Consider the following 16,066-nt stretch of genomic DNA (forward strand, 5'->3'; position numbering starts at 1 on the left):
AAGGAACACATTGAATTATCACATATGGCATTATAAAGTTTTAAAAATGCATTGGTTACATTCAATGAAATATGAGAACAGTTGCTGTCCCCAGTGTGTACAGTATGTGTTGATTCAACCTTCCTAAAAGATAGCATATTACATAATGTGTGAACTATAGAACAATCTTGTCTGCTCTGAAGAAAGTCTTAACAGCTTATTCACAAGAACCCAGACATGCAGTTACAGAATTGTAGTTTCCATTTATACAAACCCCATGGTGGTATTTTATTCTATGATGCAAATAGCATTAACACTACCAATTTTATATCCATAAAGCTATTAAGTTAAGATATTTATGTATTCTGTAAAGCCTTGTACCTGAATAAAGTTTCATAAAAGGACAGAAATCATGCAGAATCTTACCTAAAAATAGGCAGAGCACATAGATTTGCAAGCCACAAAACATGGTGTTAAAAGGTAGCTTGTTTTGTGTGAAGGCCATCTTCTTTCAGTGCAGAGCAGCCTTGATCCAGCAGCTGAGGAGTTTATTTGTTAGGCAAATCAGGTGTGAGTTAGGAGTCACTGCCTTGTCTTGCTTCAGGTGATTTGACTATGTGTATAAATGACACAGGGAGTGGAACACCTGTTAGATTAGTGTTCAACATCTTCATTGCCTATAGCCCTATCATAATTCTCTACTCTGGTATGTTCATAGCAAATATAGATCACGATAAATTGGGCATACAGTATGAATCACTCAACACTGATAAAAAATAAATGAGCTTAAAGACCATATGCAGGTTATATTCATCTGATGAGTGCAGACAGTTAAACAACTCCAGGAAAAAAAGAACATAAAAATGTACAAACCCTGAGGATTATTGCTAATGATTTTTGTTAGTTTATATTGTGTCTTTTAGGTTAGATAAAATTAGTCCTAAAGCTTTTAAATAAATAAGTACAAAACTGCTTTAAAAATAGCAAAATTGAAAAAATTGTAAGATTCAGCAGCATGCAAGTATGATAAAAATGCAGATTTTTAAAAACCCTTCAGGTATTTTCACTATTTTCTGAACTTCCAAGACTTTCTTAATTATAAACTTGGCTGGATAAGCATAGCCTAAACTGAAATGCAGTTTCTGGTTCAGAATGTAATGTGAACATTAAGAGAGTTCATTTTCACTTGTGAAATTCAAATTAAAACTTGTTTTGCATAATTTAAACCATGTTTTGCTTCAGCATGTTTTGCTGAATTAGCCATAATACCTGAGTTCATTCAACACATTAAGTCAAAACTAAACTTGTATTGTGGCTTAGCAATGTAGGAAACCAACCCCTTGGCTATGTCAATACTGCACGATTACCAATGTTTACCATAACTGGATTTTATTTAGCTCATTTTGGTTTATCTAATTACTGAAGTATAAAAATAACTGCATGAGCTCACTACATATAACATATTAAGCTAAAATGAGTTTGCAGAATTGTGGTTTCAAGTGGCTTATGGAAAACATAATCTAGGGCATATGTTTTCTATAAGCCACTTGAAACTACTCCCTCCCTGGTATTAATTATATCAACTTCTAAGTAACCAGTCAAGGGAGTTTAGTAATAAATAAAACCCTTTACATTTTCTAATACTTGCTTACAAATATTGTTAATTAGACCCAGTTAAAAGAAATAAGTAGTCTGTTTTTTATACTTGCTCTGCTGTGTATAGGTTCTCCTCTCAATTGTTCCAGGCCAGAGGTCTTCAAACTTGGCTCTTTTATACTTGTGGACTTTAACTCCCAGAATTCCTCTGCCAGCATGAGGAATTCTGGGAATTGAAGTCCACAAGTCATAAAAGGGCCGACTTTGAAGACCCCTGCTCCAGGCAATGGCTTTTCATAGATTCACACTATAACCAAAATAGCAAAAGCAAAAGTTAGGCAATGCCTTTACTAGGATGAGGTTCTATATGAGACTATGCAGTTTTCAGTTTATTCCTGAGGCCATAACGTTTCGATAAGGAAAACAGCGTGACAGAGTAGCTGAAAGTTTATAAACTAATTCTAGAAAAATAGCAACTTTAGCTCTAGATGTGGTTTTGTTCCCATGGAAAGAGCTAGAAAGAATACACTTCAGGGGTGGTCCTTCGTTCTCAGCTCCTGATGGAAGAGCAAGGGAGTCCTGCTTCCAGCCAATCAGTGATTAACTTTAGTCGCTGCAGTACAGTCAGTCATGTCCTAGTTATTTCACAATCTTCTTGCTAGCGTTATTCCCGCGCTATAGCATGATCCCTAGTGTTCTCACAATGAACTACTGTCATTTGCCATATATGGGATTGCCTTTGTAAACCACACTGAAACTGAAACTAGCATAAAATACAGCAGCCTGCACATTAACTTGATTAATGTGGGATTGTCATATAACACCAGTACTGGTTACCACTTTGATTTTGGGTGCAATTAGAATCATTTTCTTTAGCTCAAAAGGACTCAGTGGTGATGCATCGTAAAACATTTTCTCGGCATTTAACACAGCGATGTTTCGGTGTATACAAACTCAACTAATCATATCGATACTAATATCTTGGATCACGAAATTATTTCATTAGAAGCAAAATACATTTCTGGAAGTAACCAAGTTCCGCGTTCAAGCATCATATGGTTTTTTTAAAATTCATTTATCGCTAAAAGGCTTATTTCATCCTGAGAACTCGCTAATTGGAAAGACAGGAAATACGATCTGCTGAGCTTTGTGGGAGTTGTATTTCTCTCAGAGGCGTATTGGCGTCCAAAATCCGGAAACAAAGCTCCCATTGTAAACTCTAAATCCCATGATTCCGAAGGAAAACAGGCGGGTCATGTGATACTCAAAATGGCTTCGCTGTGTTAGAGGCAGCTACGTTCGATGGGCGAAGGGAGTTTGCGAGACGAACTGGCCGGCCGGCAGAAATTGTGTGATCATGCAGAAAATCAAGTCTCTGATGACCCGACAGGTAGCGGGGTGGGAAGACGGAAGACCTACGTTTGATATAAAGCGAGGTTAAGAAAGATGTAACTGAAACAATTTCTGCAGAAGACAGCATAGGCAGTATGAGGGTCTGGGTGTGTGTTTCGTAAGGCCGGAATTCCTATAATTAAAAAATGGAATTTTGAATGAGAAGAAAAACACGATAATCTGTTTTATTTACTGGGGAAAGACCCAAATGTGTTCTGTTGTAGATAAGATACGATTTGGCGTGCATTTCTTTGAAAAGGAATTCAGTTAAGTAGGACTTGAATATTTGTAAATGCCCACAGGATTTAAACTTATTTATTACTATTATTTGGGTAGGAAGGTCTGATGCTTGAATAAAGGAGGTATATAAAGAAGATTTCCTGGGTTGTTCGTAATTTATTTCATTGATTATTCATTTAGGAACGTAAGGACTCCAGATGCATTGTAGGATTGAATTGTGGCTGTTCAGGTTGAGCTTGTTTCCCCAGTTTAAATTCTCTGAGGAAATGATTTCAGAATGTAATGACAAACTAAATCTGGAATCTTTTCTCATACTATTTGATGGCAAAAAGGTTATAAAATATATGTAAATAAAGATGATAGGAGCAATTGGTAAATGCAAAGGTTGTAGATTTGAGGGGAATATCACAGGGGTGGCAACTGTGATTACTGATTTGATACATGTCATTAGGGCTCTTAGTCAAAAATGGGCCAGATAATATTTGTTTGAGAGACTATTACAAGGTGTGCTTTTTGATGAGGACAATTGAAAAAATTATTTGAAATTGAATATTCCAAAATTGTGCCTTTTGATCATAAATCTCATATTCAGTGTTTTTTTAAGGAAATAATATTGGACATTTGGTTTCAAAGATCTCTGATTTATTTTTCTGTGTGGTTCAACAAACATTTTTGCAATTTTCCTCTGATACACATCTTAAGATTGAGCAAATAGTGTTTTGGGTTACAAAATCCCTTAGTTCCAAACCATAGATTGTAGCAAAGGATTATCCTGAGAAAAAGTCCATCATTTTATTATACAGGTTCTTTTGTTACAAGTCCTTCAGCTATTTTGTAGCTAGAAAGCCTTGCTCACAAGAATAGCTTGAGTTTTCTGAGGTTTGGTTTTCAAATATATGTGCCTTCTAAAGCAGTAGTTGAAGCAGTCATATATTTATCAATAAGTATTGTTTAATTATTGTGGCTATAGAAAGTGACATATTTGATTTTTTCCATCTTAAGGGTCTTAAAAGTCCTCAGGAGAGTATTCATGATTTGAGCCCCCTTGAGAACTTCAGAATTCCAAGCAAGGTAGGACATACAATGTTAATATTTCTTTCAGTTTCTATTTTATACTTGTAGCATCAATTTGTATTCCATACAGCTACCATAGCAGGGCAAAGAAGTCAGTACCCTTATCAAATTGTGTTAATGACATTAACATGCAGCATTTGTGATGAGATTTTTAGCAATATGTCAGCCTTGTCCTTTCTACTCTGCAATAGCACAGGATAGGCGTTTGTGATAGCCATTCTCCTGATAACTGGAGGTACCTCTGCTTGTTACTATTGTTTAAAATTTACTGTCAGGATCCTATGGCAGCTTTAATTTATAAAAGTACTTCAGGCAATTCCCATGTGCGTTATGAATCTTACTGCTATTTGGCATCACATAATTTAATTACATTTTACAAAACATACATAAGGACAATAAAGACTAACATAGAAAATCAAGAGAAAAGATAAAGAGTAAAAAGAAAATAAGGATAGAAGTGCAAAGAGATGAAAGAGAAGGAAAAAATATATACAAAGGATGACTTCCAACTTTTTCTACCAAAGATATAAGAAACATTTATATTTGACTCTTAGTTTAATACTGTGATAAAATGTCCATTTTCCCCAAAAGAAGAAAAGGGGTAAGAAAAGATCATGTGATCTTTTTTCTTTTTAAATTTTAACATTCATCAAATCCGTATGTTAAAATTTGATTTTTCTCTATCTCCTGAATCCACAAAGGATTTTCAATTGTAGATGAATTTCTTCAGTAGTTTTTCTCTCACAAGGGACATTAAATTAGCCAATTCTGTCATCTTTATTAACCATTCTTCTATTGTAGGTATCATAGAATCTTTCCAATGCTGAGAATATAAACGTTATCACATATAACCATAAAAACACCATGTGATTTTTCCCAAGATTTATCCATAAAAGCTAACAAAAAAGTTTCCGGTCTGAATTATACATTTTCAATATTTTTTGAATTACATTACTATTTTCCATCAAATATTGCTTAGCTCATTTGCAAGAACACCAAATGTGATAACAGGTTCATGTTTGAGTTTTATATTTCTAGCAACTATTTGAGGATCCTTTAAACATTTTATGACTCTTACTGCTACTGATGTCACTATATTAGAATCTGGCTATAGCAGTTGATGCATTAGTTGCAGCTGATTTCGTAGTAACTGATTCTGCATGTGTTAAATTGGAATGAAGAATGATTTTAAGTGGGGGAAGGGAATGATGTAGAGTTGGTGAGCAACTATGAAATCTGTTGCAACTTCTGTGTTCATAAGAATTTTTAGAAGACATTTGTGTAATCCTCCATTTTCTTTTCATAGGCTTGCATATTCTCTGTGGTCTATTTTTTTTTTTATTATGTATTTTTATTAGGTATTATGCATGTCATTGAAGAAGGTTCTAATAGCTTAAAATATTTAACTCCCAAACAACTCCTCTAAATTCATCCATTTTTGTGGATTATTGCAAAAATGTATTTATGTCATGAAGTGCAGAATCATGATGTCATGAAAAGATATGAATGAAATCATCTTTAAACTGGGTATAAGTAATGATTGTGTAGGGATAGTGATTGTCAATATAGAACCTTATAGAAGTAGGCCAAGAAAAAGAAAATATATATATGATTATTTGACTTCTCAATTGGAAAGCAGATCCCTTTTTTCTTTTTGCTAATTCTGGAAAGATGACATTATTGCAACAGTTATGTTGATCAAATAAAGGCAAATGATGCCCAATGATTCAAATATGTTGTTCATTGTACTTATTTATCATTTTTCTATATTGCTTATCTTATCTAAGTGACATGAATTGGCATTGAAAAATTGAAAATGTTTTACCTATTTATATTGCTGGTATAGTTAAGAGTAGTTCTGGATATGAAAGTTATGGTTTTGTGGGTTCTAGAAAGAACATGATGGGGTTCACTCAAATGTAGCCAATTTTCTATGGTTCCATGATTTTTTTTTAAAAAAAAACCTAAGATGTCACTGAAAAAAAATGTAATGGGCTGTGAGAATTACCTAGGGCAGTGGTGGCGAACCTATGGCATGGGTGCCAGAGGCGGCATTCAGAGCCCTCTTGTGGGCACACATGCCGTCACCCCAGTCCTAGGCATTCAGCTGGGTTTTATAAAACCTTTTTGCTTTAGGCCTCCACCGGCGTGTGCAAAAAAAAAAAAAATTCAATCAGTCAATTTCAATTTTTTGCGGGGAAAAAAAAGATCTCGCAAAGTTGGAATTGATTGATTGAACTTTTTAGTCCCACCCAGTCTGCCATTATCACCGCAGCCGTGCCCACCCAATGGGCCATGCCCACCCAATGGGCCACGCCCACCCAATGGGCCACGCCCACCCAATGGGCCATGCCCACCCAATGGGCCCGCCCACCTGGCACTCGACGATGCATAACTGGGTTTTGGGTTGCAGTTTAGGCACTCAGTCTCTAAAGGTTTGCCATCACTGACCTAGGGCAGTGATGGCGAACCTTTTAGAGACTGAGTGCCCAAACTGCAACACAAAACCCACTTATGCATCGTCGAGTGCCGGGTGGGTGTGGCCCATTGGCTGGGTGTGGCCCATTGGCTGGTGTGGCTGCAGTGGTAACGGCAGACTGGGTGGGACTAAAAAGTTCAATCAATTCCAACTTTGCAAGATCTTTTTTTTTCCTACGAGAAGTTGAAATTGACTGATTGAACCTTTTTTTTTTTTTTTTGCACACGGTGGTGGAGGCCTAAAGCGAAAAGGTTTTATTAAATCCAGCTGAAGGCCTAGGACTCGGGCGACAGCGCGCATGCCCACAGAGAGGGCTCTGAGTGCCGCCTCTGGCATCCGTGCCATAGGTTCGCCACCACTGACCTAGGGACACGGAAGAGCTGCCGCTAGCTAATAAAGGTAATGTCAGTACTAATGGTTTGGTTTCTTATCTGGACTACCTTGAAGGATTGACAAAAAGTTTGAAAACCCTCAATTTACATAATGCTTATAAATTAAGAAACAATATTGCTCCAAAAAAACCCAACACATTAACATTTATTATTAGATTAAGGAATTAATGTAATTATCTCTTGAATTTCTTTGGGAAACCAAAAAGTGTTTAAATAATGCACCCTGAAAGAATTAACCTATTGTAAGGACCTGCCTCAACTAGGTCTCCCAAGAAAGCAGAACTCTTGAAACAGGCATTGTCTCAAAAGGAACTTTTATTAGGACTAATGACAGCAAGGAAAGCAAGGTAAGTTCTGAGAAAAAACCCAAGCAAGCAGTATATTAAAAGCAATATTCATTACTCCTCTTCCCAGGGTCCATTTGTTTTGATAATCATATTGTTTTGGTAACTGGCTCTTTTGGTGTGCTCTTCAGGGTCTCTCTCACTTTCGTTTCTCGTGACTCCAAACGCAAAACGGTCTCCTAGATTAAGGGTGATGTTATTCCGCTGCATTCCTTCTCCTGGGGGAAGGGCAAAATGGCAAGACAGTGCAAAGCTCTCTCCCAACAGAATGGCAGAATAGACCTAATCATCAATAGAAAGCTCCCATTACTGTTGATCCCTATTGGCTAACATAATTTGGTCTAAAGAGGTTTTAACATAAAAGTTTTTCAGCAGACGTGATCAGTTGTGACAAATCTGAGCTTGTTTGTTTGTTTGTTATTCAATTTGTACAATCAGCCAAGTGACTCTGGGTGGTGATATAGTAGAAAGACAGCCAAAACCATTGTTACTCAAGTATACTTACTGCTGTATCCAAGCTAGGATAAATTAATTTTCTAAAAATAGTGTTTCCAACCACTCCAATCATGGATACATATGTATTATGAATATGTCAATTAAAACAAGTATGGTTATGATATGTCAACTAATTTAAACTTTCTAAAAATATTCAACTGTAACGCTGCAATTCTTAGTATTTGGGTTTTAAAATCATAGCTATTTGCTATGAAAACTGTAATTTCAAAGATATTCCTCAAGATGGCAATTTAATAAAACTTAAGAGTATGTGAGAGCATGCAGAGAGCATTTGATGGAGAACTGTGTAATTCTAAAAGTACAGTTCTGCTAAAAATAGAATTGGTCAGGGCATGAACTGACAATGGCAATTTTTCCAGTGAATATGTTTTTTTTCCATCCTATATGGTGTAGTTAGATCACAAGCTATTCTATGTGATTCCATTAAGCTCCTCTTTTAAAATTTTGGGGGGATTCTTTTTGCAAAATACCTTTTGAGTTGTTAAGAGAACATGTATTTATTCTTAAGGACAAGATTCCAATGTTTTCAAGATGGAATGCCCATTTCTCAGTTATTTTCCACATAAGACACACTATCTTATTTCTATATGTTAGAATATACAGTAGCAGGGAAAGCCAAAGCTTATGCTAAATTGAATGCTAGCTTCCCTTCCAGCTTTCCAGTGATAATTCTGTCATATTTTGTTTTTGTTCCCTATACTGAGGTTTCATCATATGATTGCTGTTTCTCTTTGGGTATGTTACGTATTAGTTATGGAAGTAGGAAGCAATTCAAAGAATTGCAATAGCTTTTAGAACAGTCTAGTAGAGTTTAATGCAAATGAGTTGTGATAATTAAACCAGACTTTTATTACAAACCATATTTTATATTCAAGTATGGTTAATTAAATACAAGAAGTAGAACTATTACTCTATTTTCCAGCATGTTACATAGTTTTGTAAAATTTAAGGGTGAAAATGAAACATCTGTCCTGTAAACACATAAGCTCAATAAATGTATTCTTGCAGATGTACTGTATGTTGAAAATTGTGGATATATGTGTAATTTGCATATAGTTGCAATCCAAATAATGGTTTTGGGGACTATTTAATGAAGTGTGTACTTTATTCTACTAGAGCTATCTTGCATATGAAAGGCAAGCCATAGAAAGAGTTTATATTTATATATATATATAAACTCTTTCTATGGCTTGCCTTTCATATGCTTTTTAAAAATAAATTGGTGATATATCATTTTCTGTCATGTATTGAAGGAAGAACTTAGAGAACTCCGGGAGCAACCAATTGATCCTCAAGCACAGCAGGAAATAATTAACAACATTGAAGAAATCTATTTTTCCAATGATTCCTTTGATATTGTTAAGTATGAGTTAGAGGTAAGAATATTGAATTGGAATAACAGTATATGTTTTCTTGATAATATATTTTGATCATCATTGCTCTGTCTTTTTCACTGCCATTAAAAGAGAACAATCTTTTATTCAACCAATTTCTATAGCTGCGCAACTTAATTAAATGACTCTGAGCGGCTTGCAATTCTGAAATTATAAAACAATTTTAAAAAATCCACAAAATAAATATAGCAGCCATGTTTTTTCTTATTTTAATAACCCGAGTCAAAGTCATATTTTTCAAGAAATTTGTCCCTTAGGTGAATTTTATGTCTATTTTTAAAATGGATTTTGATTCTGCTTATCTGTAGAAGCTGCCAACTGTTCTTAGTCTTCAGGAACTGGAAGAGTATAGAGACAAATTAAAGCAACAGCAAGCAGCTGTAAGTAGAAAGTTCTTTCTTGTTCTTCCCTGCTTATTTTATTGATTTCCATAAAACTCATTACTTCTCAGAACTGTTATATGACCTTGAAAACAGTTGAGGTACTTCAGTGAAGACTCAGAAATTATAATTAAGATGATCATATTTCACTTTCTGCTGGTTGTTATTTATTGCCCAATTGTCATGAACTATAACATTCCCATCCTTTTGCTATTGGTCACGGTAAGTTGGACTGATGGGTATTAAAGTTCAAAATACTTGGATGACAACAAGCTTCTTAAACTTCTTATAACTCCATGGGACATTATAGGCCTTGCCTTTAAAGGTTACATTCCAATCCCTGGCATATCCAGTTGAAGGCATTTGAGGGATATCTTTTATTCAAGTCCAAGACATTGGAGTATTGTTGCCTATGCTAAATAGACCAACAGGATAATTAATTGTAGGGAAACCTCCAAAAGTTTTCCATGCCTGGCTTGGCTTGCTTGCTGAATAGTCTGGTAGATATTGATTAACCAGGAATTTAATTATGCTGGTATCTAAACTCTATTTTGAGTTTTGAAAATGAGCTTACAATAATTTCTAGTGAACAATTAGTTTTGCTGGTCTGAAAACTGTTAACCACAGTTTGAACACACACAGCTGCCTGAGTTAACATACCACCACATCATAAATCCAAACAAAAGAAATAGTATAACTTAACATAGTGTATAAATCCAATCTATGTTTCCATGGTGGTTGTGAAGAAGTTCATATAAATAGCATAGATTCAAAGATAATTTAGCTTCGTAGGAGACTTTCAGATTTCCTGCATGTCAAAGGGAAAGATGGGGAGTGATCCTTTAATTTGTCCTTTTTCATCTTTCAGGATTATTTGTGGCTGCTATCCTCTGTATGTAGGAATTAGATGTTGGGAGTCTTGCTTTTTTTAGGAAGAAAGAATCTGAATGATACGGACAAATAAACAGAAATTAATGTTTTGAAGGAAGTTGTGTAATATTACTTCCTTGTCCTACCCAGTAAACCAGCTATAATTGAATAATAAATAAAAGATGCTTGTTTTGTTCATTTGTTGCAAAGCACATTTTTCATATATTGGAATTCAGAATGGGGAAAAGAATTTATTAAATAGGAAAACAATTTATTTTTTAACTTAACTGGGGTAATGCTGCATTCTATAATCTTGCTCTTTAGAGAATATATTCAAAGAATATATTTTACAAAAATGCAGATTTTTTTCACTCTTCTTTATAGATGAATCATATTATAATTATGACATACTGCATGAGCTACATTTGGCTTTTTGTACTACATAGCACCTTAATTTTTATTCAAGTATGTCTTCAGTTTGCAGTGGGGTGGAAAATTAATTTTATTTCTACTTCAGATTTTTGATGAAAACCTGTAATTTTTATTTATTTTGCAAAGCAATCTTAAGGAGTGTTTATTACTTTTACCTCCATTTATTTGAATGTGGAATAAAATAAAGTGAAATAAAATATTTAAGATATATCTTAAGGCCTTCAATGTGCATGATATTTAAGATATATGCTGAAGGCCTTCAATGTGCATGATACAAATTTGGTATAATAAAAGTACATATTGTAGCATTAACCTTAAATGTTTCCTCTACAGGTATCCAAAAAAGTTGCAGACTTGATCCTTGAGAAACAGCCTGCATATGTCAAGGTAAGGTAATATAAACAAACTAATAAATTTATAAATCTTACAATTTATAAAACTAAATATTTTACTCTGAGCCTCGTGTTTACTGCAGAAAGAAAACTGAAGAGAATCAGTGAGAAACCTCTAATAAACATGTCAGGTTTGTCTATGTAAGCTTTACAGTTGATGGGGTTGATATATCAAAACGATAGTATAGAATATAGTAATACATGTAGAGTTCCCTGGTGCTGAAATGCAAAATAGCGGGGTTGTTCTCCATATTACATGTAGACCTCTGGAATGTTCTTTACCACTCCAGCATATCTTTCTTGTCTTTATGGGGAGTCTGATGCAGCTACACTTCATGTTTATTTTCTAAGAAAGTATAGGTCATTCTGAAGGTTGGTACTTGGCTTTGTAGCATAGCATTTTCCAACTTCTTGTTGAGTTTTTTTTTAATTAACAAATTCTAAAAATAAGATGGAACTGGGTTTCTGATTAGAACCAAAGAGGTATGTGAAGGCACTTGTGATTATAGGTACCACATTATTTACACACACACACATCCTTTTTTGGGGGGTCTATAAGCTCTTTTTGACTATTTCATATGAATGCTATTTAAGCAATTCAATAGCTTTCATTTGAAAGAAGCCTAGATAAAGGATTGAGAGAGTTGGTTGAGTGGACATTACATTTTGTGAGCATTCAGAAGCACCTTTATTTTCCAATGAGTCATTATTTCCATCATTATTTTCAATCATATCCAAAGTTCTTTTGAAAGGCAAAAAAGCAGATTGATTGCAGCTTGAAAAACTATCAGTATCAAAGAATTGAATATTTCATGTTCAGCACCAGGGGTGTGTTTAATTGAATTCTTGAGCCAGACCAGAAGCAGTTAGTGACCATAAACCTTAGTGACAAATGATGCTGATTGCTTGGGAACATGTTGTGCTTTATATAATTTATTCCATGTTCCTTCCTTTCTGTCCAGCTCCACATATTATTCTTGCTTGAATATTTGCTGCATCCTTTAGATTCTTGCCATTGGGAGAGAATGGATTCTGATTTACATGTATTTTCCTTAATGACAAATCTGTGCTTTGAAGAATTTTGTTCAAAGAAGCAGCTATAATTCTTGTCAAAATTACAATTTGGTGTCAGGATCTAATACATTTCTAGTGTGAGTTATCTTTATGCAACTGATGAATTCCTACATTGTTGTCTTCATTAAATCATTATCATGGTTTACTTGAATGTTTAAGGATGTTCTTTGTATATAAAATGTTTGTATGAAAGCACTGCATTTTGATCAATGGTTCTATTTTCTTGGAAAGCTTAATGGACTTTATTTCATTTCTGTAGGAACTTGAACGAGTTACATCATTACAAACAAGCCTTCAGTTAGCAGCTGTTATCTGCACAAATGGAAGACGGTATGATATATTTTTGAATTAAGTTTAATTGCTTTAGAAAATAACAGTAATTGTTTTAAAAAGCTTCATAATTGCTTTATTGTTTTGTTTTGTCTCATTTATATCAGTACAAAACATGTAAAGATATCCTGGGCTATAAGACATTACTGGCTTATATCTTTGGTAGTCCAATACTGAGTATGAATCTGATGGTTGAATGAAAAGCAATGAAGCCATTACGACATCTTTAATTTTTATGGGGATAGTTTAATGAACAAAGCAGGAAAATAATCCTTGAAATGATCTCTTTTGTCACTGGCATTCATTTCTATATACAGTATAACCATCGTTTAAAATGCATTTCTGCCATAATAGATAGGATTCTTTTTTTTCCATAGAAAATTTTAGTTTATTCAAAAAAGATTAAAATACAAAACACCTAAATATTTTTAAACAACAAAAAATACAACAAAAAGACATTTTAAAAAGTGTCTTAAAATAACACATATAAAACTAACATTCTCTCTAATTGAATGCTGATTAGTATAATATAGCAATGTTGGTTCTCCACCTTCTTGCATAACAGGCCAAAATAATTTCAAACTTGTTAAACTACTAAATCTTCTTACAAATTGTTAATAGACAAGATTGTTAAAGACATCATGAGAAACATGATATATTGTCTTGTCATACAAGTCATGACTGTCAAATTTGAATCAAATGTGAAAGTAGTCCTTCAGTTTTGGCAAAAGGCAAAAGTTGTACCACCAAATTGACATTTTCCCCATGGCAGATGGGGGTAAGAAAGGGAAATCCAATTTCACAACTGTATTTTTAGTGGCTTAAGAGGTCTGATGCTTAGCATTACATTTAGCAGCACTTTCTTCTGCTTAACCATTGTTTCAAAATTTTGAGTGTTGCATCATAGTGCCAGGTTCAAGAAAAGGGGTCATGCATTTCATTCTTTTTCACATAAATCAGTTTTTTCCAGTTTACTATGTTTGTATTTTTTGGACCAATGATGTAGCCGACTCATGTCAACATAATTATCACCATTTAAAACTTGTACTTGGTGGTGGATTTTATTTGGAGGAACCACTTTGGCACTCAAAAAAGTCAACCATTGTGGGAAATACTCACTTCAAACTTCCATTTCGTGAACAATAGCAACACACCCTTTTCTTACAGCAACTTTCTACCAACTTAATGTTAAAGAATGGATATTAAATAGGCCAGAGCTTCAGCTGCATTTCTACTGCATTAGTACTGTGATTTGTTAGTCGCTTACAACATTGAAGACACTGTTTTCATTCACCCCTGATAATTAAACAATCACTTCTCTGACCTTCCATATATAATTTTGTTCTTTGCTAGTTGTTATTTGCACATCATGTGAAGCCGTCATGTTGATGGGCCTAGCATGACATCTGAGTGCAGCTTGTAGGTAATTAAGAAATTATTACTTGTCAAATGTATGGAAATGTATTATTGTATTGAATCTTTTTTTCCCCAAACTTTTGAGTGGTATTTGACTGAACTCTGTATTACCCTCTGAATATTTGAAGATTAGTGCAGCATGATGTAAAGTTTTTGATAAAAGCTTTGATTTCATTAAAACAAAAATGTTTCCTGCAGGCATTTGAATACAGCCAAGGAGGGCTTTACTCAAGCCAGCTTGGGTCTTCTTGCAAATCAACGGAAACGCCAGTTACTGGTTGGGCTGCTAAAATCTCTAAGAACAATAAAAACCCTGGTATGAACAGAACATATATATTGTCAAATTAATATCTTAATTTTAGTGCCACATACAATAACATCTTTCTTCTTTAATTTTTAGCAACAGACTGATGTGCGTTTGAGTGAAATGTTGGAGGTAAGAAATGGATGTAATTGAGGTTGAAAAATGTTATTCATCCTCCTATATATTCCAAAGATATTAAAATAGCCTTCTTGACATTGTCCAAATTTATTGAGACTGTGGCACACAGAATTCACAGCCACTATAAAGCCATTGCTATACAAGCTACTAAAAAGTTGTGTAGCTTCTTTTAGAAGGAAAATAAAGTCTGAGTTATTCTATGTCAGTGGTGGCAAACCTATGGCACGGGTGCCAGAGGCGGCACTCAGAGCCCTCTCTGTGGGCATGTGCGCCGTCGCCCCAGTCCTAGGCCTTCAGCTGGGTTTTATAAAACCTTTTCGCTTTAGGCCTCCGCTGCCATGTGCAAAAAAAAAAAAAAGGTTCAATCAAGCAAGTCAATTTCAACTTCTCGCAGGAAAAAAAAGATCTTGCAAAGTTGGAATTGGTTGATTGAACTTTTTAGTCCCACCCAGTCTGCCGTTCCCACCGCAGTCACGCCCACCCAATGGGCCACACCCAGCCAATGGGCCACACACCCCGGCACCCGCCGATGCATAAATAGGTTTTGGGTTGCAATTTGGGCACGCGGTCTCTAAAAGGTTCGCCATCACTGTTCTATATCTTGGCACTACTATATTCAGCTGGGGGAAGATGTTTGCTCTTATTGCCAAGCTTCAGTGAGCAGTGAGCAGTGAGCAGGGCATATTCTTACCAAAACCAGGAGAGGCTTTTGCCCACAGATAGCAACTTATAATAGGCTTTTCTGGTTGTTGCAGTTAGCAGGAATGGATTTGGACTAACTTCTTTGTCAAAGCAAATTCTAATGTAGAGTTGTAGGGTCCTTGGTGGTCTCTGAGCTAGGCAACATCATTGCTGGTAAAGGAGGAGGATTTGCTCTCGTTTTATACTAGTGGTTTGCCCTGCCAAAGTTGGTGGCAGTGGACTTGGTTGGACTGTTGTTTAGCGTTAGCTTGTTTGCCTGAATTGGTAGTTTCTTGTTTGGGGCATTATTTGCTTCCTGATTGTTGGTCTAGTGCAGACATGTCAAACTCGCAATGTCATGTGACATCGCGTGACATATCGGAACTTTTCCCCCAATGGGGTGGGCGCGGTTTCCCTGTGATGTGTCCAGCCCATGGGCCGGCAGTTTGACAATCCTGGTCTAGTGTTAACCTTGGTGTTAATCTCTGCTCACCTGGGTGTTGATTCCTTGTTTCCTTTTTGGCTTTTTGATTGTTTCTTTTGAATGGTATGTAGATACTGTTTATGTTTATGTGCCTGTTGATGACTGATTTGTCTGAGTGCCAGGCTTTCAGGAATTCTCTAGCAATGTTGGACTTGGATG

At 35.2% G+C, this 16,066-nt stretch overlaps 1 protein-coding gene across 1 annotated transcript in view; it reads left to right on the forward strand.

The window, feature by feature from the left end:
- The first annotated feature begins 2,832 nt into the window (after positions 1-2,832).
- Positions 2,833-16,066, forward strand: part of VPS50 (VPS50 subunit of EARP/GARPII complex) — a 90,494-nt gene continuing 77,260 nt past the window's right edge. The window contains exons 1-8 of the mRNA XM_015811571.1: positions 2,833-2,965; positions 4,210-4,278; positions 9,266-9,388; positions 9,715-9,786; positions 11,422-11,475; positions 12,814-12,884; positions 14,499-14,616; positions 14,701-14,736. Coding sequence (XP_015667057.1) covers positions 2,933-2,965; positions 4,210-4,278; positions 9,266-9,388; positions 9,715-9,786; positions 11,422-11,475; positions 12,814-12,884; positions 14,499-14,616; positions 14,701-14,736 — 576 coding nt within the window. The 5' untranslated portion in view covers positions 2,833-2,932. The remainder of the gene's footprint in view (positions 2,966-4,209; positions 4,279-9,265; positions 9,389-9,714; positions 9,787-11,421; positions 11,476-12,813; positions 12,885-14,498; positions 14,617-14,700; positions 14,737-16,066) is intronic.

Source organism: Protobothrops mucrosquamatus, unplaced genomic scaffold (genome assembly GCF_001527695.2).
Source record: "Protobothrops mucrosquamatus isolate PMUCROS unplaced genomic scaffold, P.Mucros_1.0 scaffold45, whole genome shotgun sequence".
NCBI lineage: Eukaryota > Metazoa > Chordata > Lepidosauria > Squamata > Viperidae > Protobothrops > Protobothrops mucrosquamatus.